At 40.7% G+C, this 15,665-nt stretch overlaps 1 protein-coding gene across 3 annotated transcripts in view; it reads right to left on the bottom strand.

Moving 5' to 3' along the window:
* The window catches only part of PRELID2 (PRELI domain containing 2), an 84,590-nt gene that overhangs the window by 59,874 nt on the left and 9,051 nt on the right, over nt 1-15,665 (bottom strand). For 2 of the 3 annotated variants that reach the window (XM_027081725.1, XM_027081727.1), the window contains exons 2-4: nt 10,701-10,758; nt 7,754-7,827; nt 6,063-6,223 (exon numbers count right to left, since the gene is read on the bottom strand). In XM_027081725.1, the coding sequence (XP_026937526.1) occupies nt 6,063-6,223; nt 7,754-7,827; nt 10,701-10,758 (293 nt within the window). Of the gene's footprint in view, nt 1-6,062; nt 6,224-7,753; nt 7,828-10,700; nt 10,759-14,421; nt 14,607-15,665 lie in introns of all 3 variants that reach the window. The other variant, XM_027081726.1, reaches the window with a different exon arrangement.

Raw genomic sequence — 15,665 nt, 5'->3', positions numbered from 1 at the left:
TGTCCCAAGGCCATGCTGTGCCTCGCCCCCAGCGTCTCTGATTCTGGAAACCCAGTCAGTTCCTCAGAGCACTGCGCGTGTCAGTCCTGGGTCTACAGCAGCCCTGGTCATAGCAGGTGCCGAGAACCCCAAATCCAGGAGAATTCAATCCATGCCCTGCAGGCTATGCTCTCCAGCGCTTTGACCTCACTCTGGAACTAACAGAGAAGTGTTCCTACTCCCATGACTCTCGAACTGAGGAGCTCATACCCCCAGAGACGGTGAACCAGGGGAATGCAAAACCACAACGTGGAACATCTCCCTGCGGCGTGATGGAAATAACCATAAACACTGTTTCTGTATTAAAATAGCACATGCTTAGGATTAGAATCAAAAGTCATGTGAATTTTTAAGAAGATGAGGATGACAGCAACAGTAAGTCACGATGTTGAGCAATAACATTTATTGACCACTACGGGCAGGTGCTGCTCTAAGCTCTCTGCATGTACCAACTCATTTGATTCTCACAACAGCCCTCCAAGGTAGGGATATCATCCCCATCATACAGATGAGAACACTGAGGCTTAGAGAAGAGGAATAAATTGTGCCAGGGCATATAATTTTAGTTTCAGAGGTGGTTTCTAACCCCAGAATCTAGTCAGTTACCGTGACACAGGACAGGAGAGACCCTGCACGGGCCTGGAGGAGCCAGGCTGCCTGTGTAATGAAGTAGATCTGTATTTTGGACAATTGAGCTAGGTATGGAAAGACAAGAGACTGTGAGACTGCCTTAGTTCCTGATTCCTGTCCCTTGGGAGGCCCGATGACTGGTACAGAGATATCCCTGTATTCACTTGCTGTAGTGTTTATCACTTCCAAAGCATAACAAAGACAATGGGTACCATGTTGAAGAGGAAAACCAGTATGCAGTGGTCCTTCTTACTATACTCTAGTGGTGTTTGTGTCCAGGTGCCCATCCCTCTCCCATGCAGCCCATGTGTTTCAGAGGGAAGGGATCCCACCCCCAGCTCTAGGGGCAGATCCTGACTGGTGAGGGCCAGTCAGCCGGTATCAGCCTCTGATCACTCTTACTGGTCCACGAGGTAGCAGGTGACTGAGGCTGTCGCAAAGAGATTCAGGGAAAGGCCTTTTCCCTCTTGGTTGGGATGGGTTCTCTCACTCTCACAGGTCTCTTTCCCTCACTAAATGAGGACAAGTATGTGTGCTACCCTAGCTGCTGCTGGCAGCCATGAGCTAAACAAACTTGAAAAAAAAAATCGGATACACAGGGAAAGGTGGAGCCGAAAGAACAACTATGAAACTGTACCCCACTTGGTTATGAGATAATAGAGCTCCTTACTAAGAGGAAGGACAGCGTCATTGCCAGCAGCATAGATTCTGCAGCCAAACCACCTGGAGTTTGAATCTGACTCTGACACTTACTGGCCATCTTAGCTAGTATAAGTTACTTAACTTCTCTAAGCCTCAAGTTGTAAAATGGGCATAATCATAGTTCCAACCTCATAGGGTTGCTATGAGAATTAAATGAATTTATATATATAAACTCATATATACACAAATACATACATATATCAAGCACTTAGAACAGAGGCTGGCACCTAGTAAACATAAATAAGTGATGGCTGGAATCACCTGAGTCAGGGTGTCTGTAATTTGCTGTGGAAGGTGGCCTGATGGGTATAGGAGAAGGGACAGAACTAATATAGGAGGACGTCTCTGAGGCATGGAGTGCCAAGCTGGACTCTGGAAAATTTGAGATGAGTGCAAAACATCACATCACTCTAGCTTCTGAAAAGGATGTAAACTCCATTCCATAAAAACTGCAGAGAAAAAATGCCCAGTGAAGTTAATAAAGGAAGAAAGCACATTAGAAATACCCAGCTGTGTGATACACAGACAGAGAAAGACCGAAGGAGCTCTTGCCCAAGAAGGTGCCACAACTGCAGAGACGTCAGCAGAGAGCCAAAACTGGATCTAGTAAAGAGACACAGATCAAGGCTTGGCCAGATTCTACGGGAAACCCATTTCAGGCCATCCCTGCACTGAGCCGACGGGTCACGCACAGGGACAGAATGACATCTGGTTTCCCGTCACACATCCACACCTGCTAACCAACACACAGCTTGAAGGTCTAATTTTAGACTCAGCAGCCGTGACAGCATTTTTTTTTCTTTAAAAAAAGATTGTCCGTATTTCCTCTTCTGGGTGCAGCGGATAGCCCTTACTCTCACATTCCCTGCAAAGGAGGGGAATGGAAATAATAATGGGTCCTTTCTTTCATGTCCCCCCAAGATTCCCCACTCATTTAGAATGTCCACCTAAAATGCCTTTCTAAATCCATGTCAAGACCTAAGAAAACATGTTTCCCAGAGCCTAAATCACAGCTGTCATTACATCACCCCCTGCTCAGAAACCTTTGTGTGACTGCTTGTTGCCAGAAGAACAAAACCCATTCTCCAAAACCTGGAATCCAAAGCAACCTACAGCTTGAGATTCAGTCCATCCTTTAAAAATGTCCATATTCCTGTGTCACCACTTTGCTCAAGATGTGGTCACATATTGGGTAAGTTATTTAACCTTAGCTTCAAAACACCTCAGGTGAAGGATCTAGCTTTGACCTTGACATAATAGGAGTCAATAAATACTGGCCTGCTGTGTCAATCATTAAAAAGAGAGTGTTTTGCAGAGGACAGGAACATAACAAACCAAAGAAAGGAAAAGTTGTAGTTGGTCGAACTTTTTTACAGAGGAATCTGGTAATATGCATCAAAATATAAAATGCACATAACCTTTGAATTGACCCAGAAATCCCACCTGTCCCATCGACCTTAAAAGGTCATTGAATAAGTGAGGATATATGTAATCATAGGGATCTCATCACAGCATTCTTCATAATAGCGAAAAATCAGAAACAATCTAAATGCCATTAGGATTGGACCAAGAAAGTTATGTAAACAGACACTATTGTTAGATGATGAAAATTGCTTCTTTTTTCCCTGAATTTAGTGTTTTTTACAAGATACATTTAACATTTTTTCCAAAATCAGAATGACTATTTAAAAAATAATTTTAAAAACACACAATGGAAAAAGGTCCTGCAGGACATTTTCTTGGATTCTCCAGGACAGTTATTATTTTACAAAGAACTGATGAAGGTTTAGTACTGCTTTTCAGACCAGCCGACAGCCCAGGTAGCTGATAAAATGAGGCTAAAATGAGGTATATGAAAGACTTCTGTGCTTTTTGCATAAAATCAGCCAATTCTGTCCTTTTACTACTTCTACAAAAAAAGAAGAAGAAAAGCTCTATTCTTTACCCACAACTTTTATAGTTAATCCTAAACATCTATGTTCTATGTGAAGCTCTTGACATGTGGGAGACTAAGAAGAAAAAAGCTAGTGGGTGGTTCAGAGCAAGCCTACCTCAGACGCTAATAAGACTTGGCATTCATACTCACCCAGTGTGCTGCTGGAACATTCTAGAATTATCACTATAGGACCAAAATTATGGGGAGCAGAAATGATTTGAACAAGTGATGGGGCTTCAGACGGATTTTAGATTTCTGATTTTTAGTTACTTGGGTTTGAGGGCTTTATTTCCCTTAAAATGACAGGTAAATAAAAATCTCAAACCATATAGAACAGAAAAACATACAGTAAATTATCCTCTGAAATCACAGTTCACAGCAATAATCACTATTAACATGTGGTGCTTGTTAGAGTTTGCTTTTGTTTGTAAACCTATTTCAAAGGAATTAATCATTCTCACCCATTACACTGGCAAAAATAAAAAAGTATGTTAATATTAAGTCCTGGCAATATTGTAGGAAATGAGCTTTCATGTGCTGCTGCTGAGAGTGCAAATTAACTTATTAATATATTGGTGACAGAATCTGTATAAACTTAAAAGATGCATGTCCTGAGAACCAGCCACATAACTTTCTTTTATCGAGGAATAATTCATATACCATGAAATTCACCCCTTTAAGGTATACAGTTCAGTGGTCTTAGTATTTTCAGAGGTGTGCAACCATCAACGCTAGTTCCAGGATATTTTCATCACCCCAAAGAGAAATTCCATACCCATCAGCAGTTCACTCCCTCTTCTCCTGTCCTCCTTGCCCATGGCAACCACTAATCTACTTTCTGTCCCTATGGATCTGCCTGTTACGGACATTTCAAATCAACTGACTCAAACAATATATGGTCTTTTGTAACTGGCTTCTTTCGCTGAAAACAGTGTGTTCAAGCTTCATCCACATTGTAACATGAATCATTGCTCCATTTCTTTTTATGGCTGAATAATATTCCATTGTATGGATATACCACATTTGGTTATATATTCATCAGATGAAGGACATTTGGCTTGTTTCCACATTCTGCCTATTACAAATAATGGGGCTATGAACATTCCTGCAAATTTTTGTGGATTTTTTCAATACAATGTAGAATTGCTGGGTCAAGTGGTAACTCTACATTTAACTGTTTGAGGCACTGAAAAACCGTTTTCCACAGCAGCTGCACCATTTACATTCCCACCAGCAGTGTGCGAGGGTTCCAATTTCTCCACATCCTTTCCAACGCTTGTTACTGTGTCTCTTTTTTATTACAGCCATCCTGGCAGGTTTGAAGCGGTATCTCAAAGTGGTTTCAATTTGCATTTTCCGAAACACTAAAGATGTTGAGCATCTTTTCATGTACTTATTGGTCATCTGTATACCTTTCTGGATAAATATCTACTCAAATGCCTTGCCCCTTTATTAACTGGGTTGTCTTTTTATTACTGAGTTGTAACAGTCTTTTACATATGCTAGATACTAAACCCTTATCAGTTATACAGTTTGCGAATAGTTTCTCCCATTTGTTGGGCTGTCTTTTCACCTTCTTGACTGTGTCCTTTGAAGCACAAAAGTTTTTCATTTTGATGAAGTCAATTTTACCTATTTTTTTCTTTTGTTGCTTGGGCTTTTGGTGTCATATCTAAGAAACTACTGCCTTATCCAAGATCGCATAGACTTACACCTATGTTTTTTCCTAATAGTTTTATAGTCTTAACTCTTTCATTTAGTTCTTTGATCCATTTTGAGTTAATTTTGTATTTGGTGTGAGATAGAGGTCCATCTTCGTTCTTTTGAATGTGGATATGCAATTGTGCCAGCACCATTTGTTGAAAAGAATACTCTTTCCTCATGGAATTATCCCGGCATATAGTTCTTTAAAATCTACCTGAAGTGTTCTGTAGCTTGATTGTGGCAATATACACAACTGTATATGTGTGTGTTTGCCAAAACTCATTGAATTGTACACTAAGAAGAATAAATTTTGTATGTAAATAATAACTCAATAAACCTGACAACTAAAAATTCTCCTTTAACATAATACTGTATGTCAACTATATTTCAATAATAAAATCAATTCTCCTTTAGAGAAACATTCACATATCGAATATACAAGGATCGTACGCTTCACAAATATTACAGTACTGCTTATATATATAAGAGTAACTAGAAACCATCTGAACATCTGTCCAAAAGTAAAAAAGCTAAATAGAATGTAGTATAATGATAGGATTGAACACTATGCAGCAGTTCAAAGGAATAAGCTAGATTTTACAGACATCAACTGGATAAAGTTTAGAAACATTCTACTAAACAAAAAAGATAAGTGCACAATGATTTACACAGAATGAAAGCATGTATGTAAAAAAGATAATCAAAACCATACTATACAGGTTCTATGAGTATCTAGAGGTATCTCTTAAAGGTCTGGAAGAATACTCAATACACTGATAACACTCACTGCCTCTGGAGAAGGCAAAAAGGCACCAAATTGGATAGGACAGTCAGAAAGGAGTTGGGCTGTCATTTTTCCCCCAAAGGGAAATCTATTTACTGATTCCTTGTGTGATTAAAAATTAATAGTATATAATTTATGTGAGTTGTAAACAGAGGTTATAAGTATGGAATCACGGCTTTTTAATATGCGTGCTCATTTGTGCTTCCCCGCACCCAACCTACATGCGCGCGCGCGCGCGCACACACACACACACACAGGTGATCTTACCAATTTGGATTTTCTATACTTTCCCGGAAGACAGACTCTTCCTTCATGGATGCATATTGTGTCCACGTAAGGCAGTGACTCCTTATAGCCATGTTCCTTTCCTGAGGATTGAACCATGATTCCTCTTCTAACTGGACATTAGGTACCTTTAAAATGTTCACCTGTCCAAAAGACAGAAGATGGTTTTCTGAATTTAGGAGGAACAAGCTACATAAGGACTGTGTCCAGAGTTGCTTTTAGTCTCAGGGAATTAAGAGGACAAGTGATCCTGATATATGGATGACGACTCACCAATGGCGGTAAGTCCTTGATAAGCAAACATACTATGACCTTACTAAATGCTGGTAAGAACATGCAAATGGCCCAGGATTTACACAGCCTGTAGAGTCCCTGGCCTGATTCCCCTAACTGCTAAACCCTAAGCAAAGTGTCAGCCTCCTTTGTGTCTCCTCCAGGGCTGGTTATGGCCTTCTTAAATTGACGGATTCTAATTGGGCCCACTTATGGGCTCACATGCAGGACAGTATCAGATAAAATATTTTCTTCATTTTAAACTCTGCCCAATATCTAGAAATGTATGCTTTCCTAGGTGGAGGGAACATGCAAAGCTACAAAGGCAGAATTGTACAAGTCAGGGTGTTCTTAAATTATTTAAGAATGGAGATACAGGACAAAGTTGAATGCCTTTTTAAATAATAGATGCAAAGCATGTATACAGGGCAAAGGCAGGGTACACACTCTGGGGAAAAAGCCAGCAATAATTTGCTGCACATACTGCAACATATTATTATCTGGAAAATAAAAGAAAGTTCATTTTCATTGTCATATCAGCCTTCTTTCCACTAAAGAAAGCAACAGAGTCTTAATCCATGATAAGAAAGTGATGGAAGCTGCCATGTTTTCTACATACAGCACAGCAAAGCAATTTGCAAGCTAACCGGCAGGAGCCCCACTGGGTTTTATATCACACACAGGATCACTTCCAGGTTGAAAAGACGGAGACATTTTTAAAAGTATGCAGCAAGACACTCTCCTCTATTTCCTAATGATTCTAAAAGGACTCTTGTCAATAATCCCTCTACGGTTAAAGCAATGTGATTAAAAATTTCACTCACCTTTTTCCAACAATCACCAGAGTGCTCAAGGATTTCAAAGAGAGAAAACAATTTGCTATCATGAAGATTTCATCATCAATACCATTACTTTACAGAAACACACACAAAAAGACTTACAGAGGGTGCTGAAAGCACTATACTCTCAAAACCATTCTTACTGACAGTAAAATGGAAACTGAAGCTTTTCTCTTCCTTACTGAAGTTAATACTTACCATCTGCCCACTTCTGATCATTCTTACCTAAGAGTCATATCTAACCGTGGACAGATTAGAAAAGATGGCCACTTCATGCAAAATGTCCAAAGTATCTTTTAAAATAATTGTTGCCCATCTCTTTGTACACTAAGCGCCCTCCACAAAAGAGACAAAACAGACAGGAAAAAAACTCTCTCTGGTAGCACCTGTCAAAACTGAGGTTGGACAGGAGACAGATTTCTTCCTTAGAAGGGCTCTGAGGTAGGAGAACTGGGGAAGTTCTAACACTCCTTCACATCAGAAAATGCTATCTCTTTCCATGACTATTTGGAAAACACCCAACGTTACACCAAATCTGATTAAATTTTGAAATGAATTTACCTTCCTTAAAATTTCTGGAACCACATTTTGACAGACTGCAATCCTCTTTCTATAGATGATCCCTGTTGACACATCTAGAAACAGAAAATTTTTACACTCAAAAAAGAACTGACGGAAATGTATTCTTGTTTTAATGTCAATAAAACTTTTAATGTCAATCTCAATTTTCGATATGTAGAATTCCCAGAGAAAATATTTAACTCAAAACCCAGCATCCCTGACCACTTTTCTGGGCCAAATCCCTGCAAATATCTGTGAGCAAGGAATAAGGATAAAATAGCTAGCCACTCACACTGCACATTCTAAATTCAAGGAAAAAGAATTGTAAATCGTTCACTGCTCAGGACTATCAACGTCAACACTCCAATGGCCATGGCCAATGAGCCCCCTGCTCAGCTCCAACGAAGAGAATGTTTTAACAAAACGATGGAGAATCTGATGCTGCCACCTTCTGCACCAAACATGTTTTCAAGCACAGGTTTCTGGCTACAAATTTAAACTTTTTTTTTTTTTTACATCTTTATTGGAGTAAAATTGCTTTACAATGGTGTGTTAGTTTCTGCTTTATAACAAAGTGAATCAGTTATACATATACCTATGTTCCCATATCTCTTCCCTCTTGCGTCTCCCTCCCTCCCACCCTCCCTATCCCACCCCTCTAGGTGGTCACAAAGCACCTAGCTGATCTCCCTGAGCTATGTGGCTGCTTCCCACTAGCTATCTGTTTTACATTTGGTAGTGTATATATGTCCATGCTTCTCTCTCGCTTTGTCACAGCTTACCCTTCCCCCTCCCTATATCCTCAAGTCCATTCTCTAGTAGGTCTGTGTCTTTATTCCTGTCTTATCCCTAGGTTCTTCATGACATTTTTTTTTCTTAAATTTCATATATATGTGTTAGCATACGGTATTTGTCTTTCTCTTTCTGACTTACTTCACTCTGTATGACAGACTCTAGGTCCATCCACCTCACTACAAATAACTCAATTTCGTTTCTTTTTATGGCTGAGTAATATTCCATTGTATATATGTGCCACATCTTCTTTATCCATTCATCCGATGATGGACACTTAGGTTGTTTCCATCTCCGGGTTACTATAAATAAAGCTGCAATGAACATTTTGGTACATGACTCTTTTTGAATAAACCTCTTATTAATTATATTGGGCATACTCTTCTCTCGTAGGGGAGCAGACTCCCTGTGGCTGGAACTATTCTGTTTTGGAAAGAAGTTTACAGAATAGCACGAGGGACATAAAAAAAAAAACACAATAAATGTGAGTTGAGAAAAAAAGGAAACCAAATCAGAGAAAAATATAAACTCTGAAGTGTTGTCTTTTGCTCTGTGAATTACTGTGACTCAGCATGTTCCTACAGTTTCTCAAAGCTCTGGCTATAACAGCCCTGAACCTTGGTGCAAACACCCTGAGTGCCCAGAAGTTGTTGGTAGGGTGAGAAATGGGTTCACCTCCTCTGCCTACTGGCATGCCTTTGGCCATCTCATCCAATGTCTGCAGTACACATAGTGAAAATGGATGAGCCACTCCCGGAGGCAAAGATGCCCCTGTCAGTGGTAGAAATTATAATTAACCACTTAGAAATATGCACATTGTTCAATCATTTGATCTTCTCAACAACCTAAAGGCAGTTTGTTATTATTTTCCCATTTAACAGATGAAGAAATAGAGCCTCCAAGAAGTTAGTTCATGTAGATAGTAACAAAATCAGGACCTGAAATCAGACTTTTCTAATGCCATATAAAACCTTTCTCCTACGAGTGCAGGTACCTGAGAAAACGGCTTTTAATCATATTTACAGAGTTATGGAAGTGCAGGAAATACCCTCGCAAAGACAGTTCTCTCTTCACCAAACAGAGAGAATGGCTCAGGGTCACGAAATGAACATCTCATACATTTTCTCAGAAGGTTCAAGAGCATGGTAGACCGAGCCTGGGTGTCTTCAAAGGTTTACACATTGATGATGTGCATCATTATAGCTTCCTTCATTGCCAGCTCTCGAGTTCAAACACTGACAGTGAAAACGCTTCTACCGGAGATGTAAATGACAGAGAACAGGAAAGACTCCTACACTCCAGTCCAAGGATCAGTAAACATCTTCTGTAAAGCGCCAGATGGTAAATATTAATATTTTAGGTTTTGTGGGCCATACGGTCTCTGTTACCACAACTCTATTGTTGTGATAAGGAAGTAAGCACAGATAATACATAAACAAATGGGCATAGCTGTGTGCCAATAAAACTTTATTTACAACAACAGGCAACACAAGCATAATTTGTCAAGCCCTACTCTAGTCAATACTGAACCATATTGTTAAGCAGTTTTGATTCCATAATCCAATCATTTTACAGTCACATCTCATATACATGCTATTAGTAATATCTATTTTGCCATCTATAAAATGATATACGAATATATCAAGAGACATAGCCATGTGACCTCATTGTTCTGAGGATTAAGTTAATAAAAGTAAGAGTGCCTGGCACACATTAAGTGTTCAAAAATGTAAACTGTCACAGCTGTCATCAATTCTTAATGGAGAAAGTGACAAGAGCATAAGGCAAGCCTTCTACTGCTGGAAATGCCGGGTGCTCTTTTCTATCAGTCGCCTCGAATACAGAACTATACCTGTTAATATACCTGTTTAAAATATAACAGGCCAGGGCTTCCCTGGTGGAGCAGTGGTTGAGAGTCCACCTGCCGATGCAGGGGACACGGGTTCGTGCCCCAGTCCGGGAAGATCCCACATGCTACGGAGCAGCTGGGCCCGTGAGCCATGGCCTCTGAGCCTGCGTGTCCAGAGCCTGTGCTCCACAACGGGAGAGGCCACAACAGTGAGAGGCCCGCGTACCGCAAAAAAATATATATATATATAACAGGCCATACACACACACGAAGACACACATCTTTACAAAGATCAGTAGCACTTACCTTTTTTCTCCTCCACAATTTTTACAGAGATGACATTTTTATCCATGGGGTTTGGATACTAAATGAAAACACATAAAGAAAAATTACCATTCTTTTTTTTACCAAAGTGAATTACTTCACAGTAACCAGTTATTTGCAGAAACAGTAAATATTATCCAAGCAATCTCTAAGGCCAGTTTTCAATCAAGAGTCTTAATTTTACTAGTTTGAAATAGGTAAGTAGATGCTGTCATCAACTGGACCTGTATGAAATCAGGAGAAACCTTCTTTGGAGTCAACCTAGCTCTGGATGGAGACGGGGAGGTTAGGTTAAGCTAATTAATAAATAATACTATTAATATTTAACCAGCCTTACATAAATCAAGCGTGTTCTTTGTATGAGGCACTGTGTTGAATGCTTTACTTGCATGATCTTTTCTCAAATCAGCCTCTCTGTTGTGACTGGGTCATGGGATATCATTATCCCATCTTTCAGAAACTAAATGGAAACTAAATAAAATCAGAAAGCTTAGGGTCACCCAGCTGGTTAGTGGTAGAGCCACAAAATGAAATCAGGCCTAGTATCAATACATAGTGAATTCCTTCACTATTGTCCTTTACTATTGCCTGGTGGCTGGGTCAGCATCACAGGAATATAATCACAGAAGGAGTCTATGCCAGGTGCTCAATAGTTTATTTATGTATATATGTGTATGGTGAGTCACTCTGCTGTACAGAAGAAACTGGCACAGCACTGTAAATCAACTATATTTCAATAAAGAAAAAAATACAAAAAAATAAGTTTATTTATTGATTAAATTCCCCTGAAACACAATTTCATGTTAATAAAAAGCTGACAGGGCTTCCCTGGTGGCACAGTGGTTAAGAATCCGCCTGCCAGGGCTTCCCCGGTGGCACAGTGGTTAGGAATCCGCCTGCCAATGCAGGGGACACGGGTTCGAGCCCTCGTTCAGGAAGATCCCACATGCTGCAGAGCAGCTAGGCCCGTGCGCCACAACTACTGAGCCTGCACTCTAGAGCCTGTGTGTCTAGAGCCGGTGCTCTGCGACAAGAGAGGCCACCACAATGAGAGGCCCGCGCACGGCAATGACAAGTAGCCCCCGCTCATCGCAACTAAAAAGAAAGCCCACGAGCAGCAACGAAGACCCAACGCTGCCAAAAATAAATTAATTAATTAATAAGAAAGAAAAAAAAAAAGATCCACCTGCCAATGCAGGGGACATGGGTTTGAGCCCTGGTCCGGGAAGATCGCACATGCCACGGAGCAACTAAGCCCGTGCGCCACAACTACTGAGCCCGCGTGCCTAGAGCCCGTGCTCCGCAACAAGAGAAGCCACCGCAATGAGAAGCCCGCGCGTGCACCACAACAAAGAGTAGCCCCTGCTCAATGCAACTAGAAAGGTTGCGCGCAGCAACGAAGACCCAACACAGCCAAAAATAAATTTATGGAAAAAAAAACTGATAATAGCTACCATTTTTGTCCTAGGCAGTTTAATATATTATTTCAGTTTAATTCTCAAAACTATTCCATGAGTTACATTCTGGGTGGTTTTTTTTCCCTTTCACTTGTGAGAAATTAAGCTTGGATAAACTAAGTCATTTGCTCAAAATCCCCCAGTTAATGAGCATCAAGACTGTAATTCAGCAACAGATACTTTCTTTTGCCTTCAAGGCCTGCCCACCTAACCTACCCTCAAACACCTCAGTCACTCAAACCCCACCCTTTGCACTGCTCAGATGCAAAAAGAGACTCAGACAGTAGAAGTCCTCAAAGCCAGAGGACAAGCAGGCTGCTGACCAGGCCTGCTGAGCGCCTGTCAGGCTCTATTCCCAGAGGTCTACTGCTTCATCATGCGATCTAACAGGAAAGGAAAATCACAGGGAAGTCTTACCCAAAACACCGTAAGGTGCTGAGGGGGAGATGAGAGCAGCGAACAGGCTCGGCGGGGGGCGGGGAGGGGGGGAGACAGGGCCCTCCACTTGGTAAGCTTGAGCTTTAAGCCTTCTGAACCCAGGAAATGGTCTACAAAACTCAGCGAGCAGGGCTCTTCCCCACCCCACGGCAGCTCTGTGTCTGCATGCATCAGTTTGTATAATATGAGGTTGACTGAGTGACTGATTTTTCAGGGAAAAGGATCCGTCACTTTCACACATTGTTACAGATATCTGTGGCCCCAAAAGACCTGGGACAAGAACACAGACTCTGCGAGAGCAGGAATTCTGTATCTCCACCAGCCAGCACAGGTCTGGCACAGAGCAGGCACTCAATGAATATCTGCCGAATGAATGAACAATCTGGAAGATAAACCTTGCTGACCTCCGGGACCAATGCGGAAACTAAACCTTACTCCCTTCGAGGACCAGGGGAACCAATCTATGAAGCGAGCAGTGGGCTCAGTCCTTGGCATCCTCAACACCACATCACATCCCATGCCGTAAACTCTGCCAGTCACACTCCCATCCGGGCAGCTGCAATCTTGATAACAAATCAACAACTTGCCTTTTTGTTTGTTTGTTTGTGGCCACATGCTCGGCTTTTATGATCTTAGTTCCCCGACCGGGGATCAAACCCAGGCCCCAGCAGTGAAAGCACCAAGTCCTAACCACTGGACTGCCAAGGAATTTCCCAACATGGCTGTTTAAATATTTATGTATTCATTCATTCATGTTTGCTCCAGAAAAAAATGCTCAAAATTACGACGCTTGTTTTCTTGAAGTTTAACCTTCAGTATTTTTTTGAAGATAATGTCCATCACAGGGGGTCAGGTTTAGCTGTTCTGTCCCTCAGCAAGGGGGCTTCACTTACACAACACCCTTGAAGTGAGGGAGACATCTGAGACTCACACAGATGCCTTTAATTTTTAGTGTGTGTGTGTGTGTACAGAAATCAGAACTTTTATACTAAGGTAAAATGAGAGTATGAGAATATTGCCTCTACTACAGTTCTATTTTACTCATTTTATTATATTCATCAATACATCCTGACTGACTGAATATTATAAATACACTGTAAGCTGTAGGAAGATGACTGAACTAAATTATGAAAGAGGTTGGAAACATAATCACCAGAGAAGGCTAATGATAAAAAGTTCCCAAGTTCTGATTACTTCACAAAGTTATCAGTGAAATTCCTAAAGATCATAAACTCAAATGCTTTACTCACGCTTTTCTATAACTTTAATATCTGCTTATTAGGGTGAAGGGTATCGATTTAAATAATAGTGACACTATTTTACAGTTTTCCGACTACCTAGGCACCGTTCCAGGCACTAGGGACAGAGTAACGAAACAAACAAAATTGTAGCCTCTTAGAGAGTTTACACGTTAGTCAGAAAAACAAAAAATAAAATATATAAGGCGAAAATAAATCAGACTAAGGGATAACAGGGGCTTGGGAAATCATGAAGAGGAGCCATTGTAAAATACTTAAGGGTTACTCATTCGACAATTCTTGCAAATTACAAAGTAAAATGGAAGTTGCCTCAGCCAAACACAAGAAATCCTAAGCTATCCACTCCAGTAAACTCATTTACAAGATTCAAGGCATTTTCCTATGCAACTACTTTTGGAGTTGAAGAGACGCGAGCCTCGAGTCTCCTTCCATACGAGAATGGAAAAAGAAATCAGAGGTTTATTTACAATAGCTAAATACCATGACATGAAAGGCATCTATTTTAACTTTTTTTAAAATAAAGATTTATTGTGCTGAGGCGCCCCCTACCTGGCATTACTCAAAATTTTCTGACACCATATTGTGGTAACTTGAATATTCATGATTGAATTCACAAAAATGTATCTGAAGTCAGCGAATAAGGGGTCGAGAGAGGGAAGGCTGCTCAGAGAGGGTCACCACCAGGAATGCCAACTGGGAAGACAGGAAGCAGGTGACCGGGTTTTTCTGGACACCTGTACAAACACAGTGTGACAGTGGAAAGGGTTAAGCTAGATCAGGATCAAGCCCATCAAAGACTTAATTGCACATCTACTTTGCCCGTGCAGAGTGCCGTATTAGAGGTCACCATATGTATTATCTCATTTTGTCCTCCTCAAAATGAGTAAATCTCTTAACAAGTGTTAAGATAAGAAGTCTCCATGTTAAAAACATAATGGCATAAGACCTGCACACGAGCAGGGCAACCCTGGGATCTTCCGGTCCCCGCTCCACACTAGTGGCTTTCATGGAAGCAAAGTGGACTGATGACCCAAATATCTACCAAAAACCCTTGCCATCCTTGGACCTCAATCAGGGGACCACAAACTGCAGTGGCTAATAATTACTGCACAGGGCTCTGCACATTTGCCATACTTTCTGGGTGACACAAGGGATTTTTCAAGGTATATTTGAGTTCATTCTGAATTTACTTATAATTTTTACATTCTTCACAGAATGTATAAACTAATCCCTTCCCTTTCCCCAAGACATAAATGTGTTGCAAATATCACTGCTTATATTATATGTATGTAACAGTCTAACAAGAGTAAAACATAGACTCTCCTACACTGTCATATACCTTGCTTTCATGTGTTTTACATATTAAAAGGCAAGAGGCCAAAAATTTCAAAATAATGGGTAAAAAACAAAATACACATTAAAACAAATACATAGCTATGAAGAGTGAGAGGTCAAGAAATAGAGTCCATCTAACTACAGGAATAACATTCAGTATATTTCTGGGAGTAGATCCATGAAGATAGGGTATATTTACGTTTCTTATTTACAGGGGGAAAATATAATAAGCTTTCATAAAGCCGACTCTTAAGAGAGTAAGGAGTTATTAACATATCAACTTTCCAGGACTTCGGTGGTCCAGTGGTTAAGACTCCAAACTCCCTATGCAGGGGGCCAGGGTTCGATCCCTGGTCAGGGAACTAGATCCCGCATGCATGCCGCAACTACGACCTCGTGCAGCCAAATAAATAAATAATTAATATTTTTAAAAAAAGAAAGGGGCTTCCCTTGTGGCG

This window comes from Aethalodelphis obliquidens, unplaced genomic scaffold (genome assembly GCF_003676395.1).
Source record: "Aethalodelphis obliquidens isolate GAN/ISIS:26980383/991018 unplaced genomic scaffold, ASM367639v1 scaffold45, whole genome shotgun sequence".
NCBI classification, from domain to species: Eukaryota; Metazoa; Chordata; class Mammalia; order Artiodactyla; family Delphinidae; genus Aethalodelphis; species Aethalodelphis obliquidens.
Note: the sequence above shows the minus strand (reverse complement) of the source record. Positions and strands in the feature narration are given on the sequence as shown.